At 36.3% G+C, this 9,096-nt stretch overlaps 1 protein-coding gene across 1 annotated transcript in view; it reads right to left on the reverse strand.

The window, feature by feature from the left end:
* Positions 1–9,096, reverse strand: part of TSGA10 (testis specific 10) — a 73,692-nt gene that overhangs the window by 51,223 nt on the left and 13,373 nt on the right. The window contains exons 5-7 of the mRNA XM_069073076.1: positions 6,560–6,733; positions 6,396–6,473; positions 5,286–5,437 (exon numbers count right to left, since the gene is read on the reverse strand). Of these exons, the coding sequence (XP_068929177.1) occupies positions 5,286–5,437; positions 6,396–6,473; positions 6,560–6,733 (404 nt within the window). The remainder of the gene's footprint in view (positions 1–5,285; positions 5,438–6,395; positions 6,474–6,559; positions 6,734–9,096) is intronic.

Here is a 9,096-nt window from a genome sequence, read left to right on the forward strand (position 1 = left end):
CCCAGTCCTTCTTCAAGTGTTGGCTTCTGATTATCCCCTCCCTCAATCTGCCCTCTCTTTTATCATCCCCCCTCTCTTATCCCCTTCCAAGAAAATATTATAAAAAAAGGTATGGCTAACATATGATATAAAACAAGACTATGGATTGTCAGGATATCAAGGTACTGATGGACTCATTTGATCTTTCTCGGACTATTTCCTCATCTATAAAATAAAGGGATCTGATTGGATGATTTTTAAGGTACTGCCCAAATCTAATCATCTATGATTTAATACGTTTCCAGACTGGAGTTAAGGTTGGCTTTTTTGGGGGTGAGGTGGGGGCCCCAAGATGAGATAAGCATTAATTATTCCTTAGGACTTAAGCAAAGATGGCCAGTGTTAAAATGTAAATGTTACCTAAGAAGGTTAACATTGGGGGTGGCTGGGTGGCGCAGTGAGTAAAGCGCTGGCCCCAGAGTCGGGAGGACCTGAGTTCGGTTCCAGCCTCAGACACTTAACACAAAAAAACTAGTCGTGTAACCTTGGCCAAGTTACTTAACCCCAATTACCCTCCAAAAAAAAATAGAGCACCGGCCCTGGAGTCAGGAGGACCTGAGTTCAAATGCGGCCTCAGACACATGATACACTTACTTTAGCCATGTGACTTTGGGCAAGTCACTCAACCCCAATTGCCCTCCAAAAAGCAAAAAAAAAAAAAGATTAACATAAGGTCATTAACGTTGTAGCTCAAATTCCTTTACTATATCATCAAAGAACCTTAGAGTTGGATGGGACTTCAGGAAGCATCTAGTTCAATCTGTACCTGACCAGGAAACTGATCTACATCGTCCCCAGCAAGTGACCACCCAGTCATAACCTGCAGATCTCTAATGATGTGTGACCCACTACCTTCTGAGGCAGTCCTTCCCATTAAAAGAAAACAAAATGGTTTTTTGCTGATGCCTTTAAAAAAATCATCTTCTTACACATATGCTCTCACCGCTGAAACAAAGGAAAGAAACAACCGACCAAATATAATCTGACAACATCCATACCCGTAGACGCCTGCTTCTTTCTACCTCAAAGAGGGATTTATGTTTGGGCCTGTTTTCCAGAATCAGGATTGCCATTTGCAATTGATCTGAGTTTTAATATTGCCTCCATTTATATTTCTCAAGTCACTCTTATCCTGCTTTCCTTACTTCTGTAAGTATATCACGTCATATTTCTGTGAATGCCTAATACTCATAGTTTCTTACAGCACACTAATATTCTATTATATTCATATACCATTTGCTCCCCAATTGATAAGAACCCATTATGTTTCTAGTTTTTGTTTTGGAGGGTTTTTTTTTCTATTCCAATACTACTATGAATATTTTAGTATATACGATACGTTCCTTTCTGTTACTGAGTTTACTTTGGGATATAGTGGAATCACTGATTCAGAGGACACAAACAGTTTAGTGATTTCTCTTATTATTCCAAAATGCTTGTAAAAAGAGTTGGACCAATTTCCCATCTCTTGTTTTCATAAGCCTACCTTTCTACAACTTCTGCAAAAATTGTCAGTTTTTTGCTGATTAGCAAATGTGAGAGAAACTTCGAGAGTTGTTTTAATTTGCATTTCTCTTAGTGGGTTTTTTTTCATATTTTGGTCAATAATTTGCAGTTACTCTTCTGAAAACTACTGATATCCTTTCACTACTTAGTAGAGAATGGCTCTTGGTATTAGTTATTTCTGTTGATTTCTAATCTATCTTGGACATTAGGCTTTTATAAGAGATTTCCTGAAAAGATTCCTTTCCCTCCAATTAACTTTTCTTATTCTTGCTTTACTTATTTTGTTTATATTAAGCTATTTAATCTTATGTAAATGAAATTGGCTATTTTGTCTGTTGTGTTTTCCTCTATTACTTGCTTCTTAATCCATTCTTCTGTTAATCTTAGATCTGAAAGTTATCTTCTTCCATTCAACAAAAACTACAGGGAAAACTAGAACAGTTTGGAAAAAAAATTAGCTTGAAACTAATATCTTATACCATATACCACAATAAACTCCAAAAATATATATGGCTCAAAAAAGTTCAAATTAGAAAAAAAAATTAGTGTGCTGGCTCCTCCTTTATTCCTTCTTTTTTTCTTTTATTTCCTTGAAGGTTTAGAACTTTGTTCCTCCAAATAAATTTTGCCATTATAAAACTACTGCTGCAGTCTCATTAACACAGCCCTAAACGAAAATTTTTTTTGCTTTTTTTTTGGGGGGGGGGAAGGGCAGTTGGGGTTAAGTGACTTGCCCAAGGTCACACGACTAGTTTTTGTGTTAACTGTCTGAGGCCAGCCCTAAACTAATTCAGAGATATCAACATTTTAATTACACTGCTGTATCCCAACAATGAACAATAAACTAGCCTCCATTTATTTAATTCTTTATTTCTGTAAAAAAAAAAAATATCCAAACATTCTATGCTCTTGGTTATCTAAGTCCCGGCTAACCCCCAGATATTTTAGCATTTTAAGTGATTTTCCCTCTTTTTTCTCCTTAGTCTTATTAGTGATATTTACTGTGAATGTCCCCTATTCCATCCAGCTCCCATCTTCCAAGTCTTAGTTCCAACCTCATCTTCTCCTGGAGGTGGGCAGTGGGGTCTTTTTCCCTTCTGTTCTTTCCACCTCCACCTTAAAAGCTAGTTCCTTCCTTGTGAGATGACCTTTACATTTATACTGTGTGTGTATGTCTCTACATGTGTATGTGTACACACATTTGCCTACATGTGTGTATAGCTATAGTTTTCCATATACACACATCTCGGATGCACACAGTTAATTTGCGTGTTGTTTCACCCATTAGAATGTGAGCTCCTTGAGGATAATGGTTGTACTTTGTCTTTCTCTGTATTCCTAGTATTTAGCACTGTGCCTGCCTAGCACACATATAGTAAACATTTAATAAATGGCAGACTGAAACACAGAAATGCTGATGGTTTCTGTGGGATTAATTCATTTCTAACAATTTATTGACACTATTGTTTCAATTAATTGTTTTGTAAAATTTATAGATTTCTAAATAAACCATCAGATCTGCAAATAGAAATAATTTTGCCCCTCGTGTTCCTATGTGACTCCCTCAGTTTTGCATATTTTCTCATTGCTACAGCTAGCATTTTTACCTAAAATTAGTGGAGGTAATAGACATACTTGCTTTACCTCAGATCTCACCAGATTACTTGCAAATAATGCTAGCTCTTGGTTTGAGAGAGGGAGTTTTGATAATATGATTAAAATCTTATTTCTGTGCTTTTCAGTGGCTCTAACACAAATACTGTCTTTTGTCAAAGAGAGGCAGTATGACGCAGTGGCCTTGGAACTAATTTTGCAGCCCAAATGTCTAGGTCCAAGTCCTACTTCTGTATCTCACTGGTCAAGCGATCCTGAACAAGACGCTTTAACTCTCAACACCTCAGGAAATTTCCCAAAACAATAAGCTGCAGAAGAAGCGATGACTTGAACTGGGCAAAGGAGTTTCCTTACCTAGAAGTTCCTCACACAAATTAAATGATAGGTCCATGATGATGCAGCAAGTTATACATCTCTTGACAGGTGATGGAAAGAATGAGACACATTTTTGGACGTGGCCAACGTGGGAATCTGTTTTGCTTCATTATGCATATTTATTATGTTTGAGAGAAGGGGAAGGAGATTAAGTCATTTTTTAAATGCACCGAACAGAAGGAAGGCCAGAAACAAGCACAGGCAAGTAAGGCAGCTTTTAGAATCACATGTTGCAATCTACATAGAATAGAGGTTTGCAGTTCCACGTGCTGCCTCTGTTGCTCATTTTGCTCGGTATTTGATTTCAAAATTACAAAAAAAATCTAAAACATCCTCATAGCTGACCAGTATCTATCCTTCTTTTTACATTTATTTATTTCTTTTTGTGGTTTGGTTTTCCTTTCTTTCTTTTTGGGGACATCCAATTGCCTATTTTATTCGAAGTTTTTTTTTTTTTTTCAAAAAGTCCTTGGGTTTAAAAAAAAAAACCATTGAAAGAGTCCTTTAGTTTTTAATTGTATATATATGATTTTCAGTATTTCTACTCTTTTTCAAGTTTGAAAACTATTGGTTTATGGGATGTTGTCACATGGTCACTTTCTTTTTGAAAATTTCAAAACTGCGTTATTCTACCCACTCATTTGGAATTATATTATTCCGTTTCCAGCGAAATCTCAGGCTTTTGTGTTCATGCACCCCTTACTGATATTTGTTTTTTAAAATTTTGTCTTTTCTCAACTCTATTCCTTCTTGACTTATCCTGCAGCTTTTTTTTTTTTTTGTCTTTCCTCAGTTCTAATTCTTCTTAAACTACCTGTTGCATCTGATACTCTCATCTCCGTGTTTTCATGACATCATTCTTTCCTGGTTCACCTGCTGCTTCCCTTATGGCTGCTTTGCTGGTTCATCTAATTTGTCCGTCTGGATTAAGGCCTCCCTTTTCCTGTTCCAGTCTGTCTTACACACAGTTACCCCAGCCCCACAACCCAAAGTTTCCAGTATTCTCACATCCTTCCTTCTACCATATCTTCTACTCAGTTCCATCCTCTTCCTATTTTGTGTTCTTTTCTGGATTGGTGCTAAATAAACGACTTATTAAAAACTAAAGAATATTTATTAACAATATAACATAATTGATGACCAAGTGATTTTCCTTACACGTAGATATGCCCATGTGACTTCTCTACTCCTCCAACACCTCTATTGAGCTTTTAAAGTCCTAACCTATCTTTCCAGCTTCACTGGGTGTTTACTTCCTGAACACTGCGATACAACCAGATTGGCTTCTCGGTTCCCTCAGTTTCCCATACACAACTCTTCATCTGCCGAATCCCGGCCTTGGCACTGGCCATCCACCCCCATGTGCCAGGAATGCATCTGTCTCTTACTTCTGCCTTCCAAAGTCACTCTCTTCCTTTAAGATGCAGCTCAAGCACTCTCTTCTACATGAAGCCTTTCCTGAGGAACCCAAGCACTCTAACATGTCTTCTGATGACTATGTATAATATATATTATGTCTATATTTAATTTATGCTGAATATGTTTTCATATGTACTTGTTATCTCCAGGATGGAGTTAGGTAGGAAAAAAACCCAAAGGGAGAAGAAAAGCATTAAGAGTGAAATGTTTTGTAAACCATAAAATACCATATATTACGTAAGTCGTTATTTTTCCTACTTCTAAAATATTAATAGTTTTAGAATTAATGAGTTGAAGTAATCATTTTAACTGAAAACAATGTCTTTTTTTACCTTAATGAATTGTTTTCTGCTTTTTGTCTGCCAAGTTCACTCTCTGTATCCATCGCCTTTCGTGCCAGCGCTTTCATTTCCTTTTCCACGGTGGTTATGGTTTCTTTCATCAAAGTCATGTTTGCCATTTGTTCTAGACGTTCATCATCAAGCTACACAAGTAAAACAACAAGGCTGGTAGTCACTGGACCCTGTCTTCCTTCTTCTTTCAAACAGGGCACACATCTCCTTTCCAAAATGCAGTTTAAGGCCTGGTCTATATGATGAGCAAACCCATCTGGGACTGAACACTTTTGTCAGTCCATTCTCTCAGTCAATCTTTATGCCAAACGAGTAGAGTAGGCAGCACATCCTCATACCCACTGTACAGCTCAGCAATAAAGACCTTTCGTGCTTTGAGCCACACCGCATTTTCAATCCACAATTTAAGATGACCACAACATATTAATTTCATGGTTTTTCTGTCCAGTGACCTAAAACTTTCCCAGCAAAAATCCCTTACAAATAAAAGAAATATGCAATCTACACATCTTCCAAGTTTTTTCCCCCTTTGGCTGTCATAAAAGGATACAACTAATGACAATGCAAATGTGAGTAAGTAAACTTGTTCTAAGTTAAGCCCAATTCCTCTGTTAACTTCTTTTATTCATTCTCAGCATTTAAGTGCCTTGTAATCACATGTAGAAAATCTAATAAATACGAATCTTCATCTAGAAGTTAAATTTAATGTTTTCCCAAATTATTTGTTTAATTTATTCTAAAAGAAGACAAAGCATTTTCTCTTCTTCTATAGAAAATTAGGAAGAAGTAGTAACACTTTATTAATAAGAAAAACTGAAAAATCTAAGTTATTAAAATCAGTAGAAAGATATTACTGAGGATAATGAATTTTGAAAAGCAGAGATTTCACTAAATCTTTTTTAGAAACATATCTCTAGACCTACACTTTTCACTTTGACTTGGTAGAAACACAAAGAATAGATAATACTTTTATCTTACAAGGTCCTATGTCCTTGATTTAAAAAGTGCTACTTTTTTGAACACATAAAAATTAAACAAGCCATTATTTAATTTTAAAAATTAGGTATAGACAAAATCGATTTCTTTTACACTGTGCACTGTAGACTCCAGCTCCTCCACTCTTTGTTCCAAGTGAGCCTTCTCGTTAAATGCAGTCTCTTGGGAAATCTGTTTCAAATACAAAAACATAGCACCTTCAGTTGTGTTGCATCTGTGCTTCACTAATATTGGTGTAAATAAAATGTTTTTCTAACCTTTAACCTCTCCCTCAGACTATCTCGTTCTGTGGTCATTCTTCGCAAGTCAGTGAAGGCCACATCTCTTTCTGTTTCTACCCGCCGTAAGATGGCTTGTGCTGTTGATGTTGATTTAGGAGACCTGCAATTTTTCATCATTTCTCGTCTTAGTCGGGCTATTTCTTCCTGTGCCTATTATTTTTAAACATACAAATATAAATCTGTTTTAATGAGCTTACGGGATCTTCAGAATTGCTACTCTGCCAGCTAATTACATAAATGGAAGCCTTTTGCTAAAGTGTGAGACGATTAAATTGTATATTTTTTAACAACTTGTTGATACACATTTTAATCACACAAATCAAGATTGAGGGCAACACAAAATACAAAATATAAATTATAGGTAAAAAGGTCACTGCAAAAGATAATGTCTTCCAAAAAATGCTTTCATTAGAATTATTCCTTCCTCTTGTATACATTTGAATGTAATACAGGAAAATATTTTATTTTAAATAAAATACCACAGAAACTTTGAATTCAATATTAAAAGGTAACTTCATGTCCCTGACTGACAGCTTATATCAATACATGTTTGGTGGGAAGAAATTCTAAATGACAGATGCCCTCACATATTTTTGTTTATTTTCTAGAACACTTGCTTAACACCACAACATCTCCACAAGACAAAAAACTAATTCATCCAAACCCTGTAGCTGGCAAATAACCTTGACTCTTACTTACTTTTCCCAATTACATGGAAAAAAATTTTAAAATCCTTTTTTCAAATTTTGAGTTCCAAATTCTTTCCCTCCCTCCAGACCCTTCCCCTTCATTGAGAAGGCAAGCAATTTTACATAAGCTAGATTTCTGAATTCAGATGTTCCTGACTCCAGGCCCATGGACTTTGGGTGCAGAATGAGAGATATGTTTTTTGGACATGGTCTATGTGGAATTTCATTTTGTTAAACTATGTATATTTATTAAAAAGAATTCTTATTTTTGTTTTCAATAATGAAGAAAGGAAGAAGAAAAAAATCAATTTCTGTTAATTAGAAAAAAATATAATTTTAAAAGATATCTTAATAACTTGGAAAATTCACAAAATAGGAGCAGCTAGGTGGTGCAGTGAGCAGAGCGCTGGTCCTGGAGTCAGGAGAACCTGGGTTTGGATCCGGCCTCAGACACATACACATACACACACACACACAACCTAGCCGTGTGACACCTTGGGCAAGTTACTTAACCCCAATTGCCCTCAAAAAAAAAAAGGAAGATTCACAAAATATTCTTTATAACAATTTAACATTTTTCAAAATAATGTTTTGAGGTGAAAGCTTACTGATTGGAAAAGGCTAGAAAATTGTAGGTCAATAGACCAAGCTCATCTAGCCCACCTGACACCTGAAAAAGAATGCTTACTATGATACGTTGAGTAAGCGGTTAGACTTTATCCATAATCTAGATTTTCATTGAGGATCTCAGAAAGAGGAAGAAGCCCTTTCTAAATATGGATGGCTCTAATTATTATGAAGTGTATCCTGAAATCAAGCCTAAATCTATCTCTTTGCAATTCCTACCCATTACATCTAACCCTGTTCTTTGGGCTAAGCCAAAAAAAAAAAAAACAACAACAAAACAAACAACCCAAAAACCCATGTCATTCACCTTTCCTCGGCATGGCAGCACGCCCTCCAGAGACCTGAACACAGCCCTCACCTTCCTCTCAACACCCACAAAGGCTTCTCTGCTTCAGCTGAGCATCTTGGGTTTCTTCAACTAATCCTTTAAAAACTTTTTTTTCCCTCTGAACTTAAATACAAAAAAAGAACATTTCTTACATGTAGAGAATACAAAAAGAGGCTCATATGTGAAGCCAGTTTCCATTTCACTCCTTGCTTTTTTTTTAATTATGTAATTCTACAAGTTACTTTAAAAACTGGCCTTGACTGTTTCCTCCTGAATCTATTCTGTGCATTTAAAAAAACTTTTTAAGAGCCCACTTTTTTTTGCCCTCTATTGTTAATCCCCTTCTGCTCTCCCTAACAAATTTAAAACAGGGCAGAAAGGGGAACCCAAATCTAAACAGAAATGCCCAAAAACATTCTTCCTGTACCATAAGATCATAACCTCTAAGTCTGAAGGTGGATCACACGCTGCGTCACAGGCCCTCTGCAGATTGGCTGGTCGTTATTTTGAGCAGAATTCCTAAAGGTTTCAGAGTTGGTTTTCTCCAATATTGTTGTACAAATTAGAATTCTCTGAAAGCATGTCTTATCATTTCTTAAAGTACAGTAATATTCCATTACACCGATATTCCACAATGGAGTCAGTCAGTCATTAACTGATAAGTATCCCCCTCAGATTCCTTTTCTTTTTCCTCTCTTAATCTTTCCTTAAGGATCAAGAAATTTATTTGTATTTTCAACTGTTCTTTCTCCAAGTGCAAGCCTAGACAAGAGTGAATGAGTGAGTGGGAGAGGGAGAGAGAGACAGAGAGAGACAGAGAGACAGACAGAGAGAGACAGAGACAGAGAGAGACAGACAGGGGGGGGGGG

Source organism: Petaurus breviceps, unplaced genomic scaffold (assembly GCF_028583685.1).
Source record: "Petaurus breviceps papuanus isolate PSGF00001 unplaced genomic scaffold, PetGlider_PUasm1.0 90849, whole genome shotgun sequence".
Classification (NCBI taxonomy): Eukaryota; Metazoa; Chordata; class Mammalia; order Diprotodontia; family Petauridae; genus Petaurus; species Petaurus breviceps.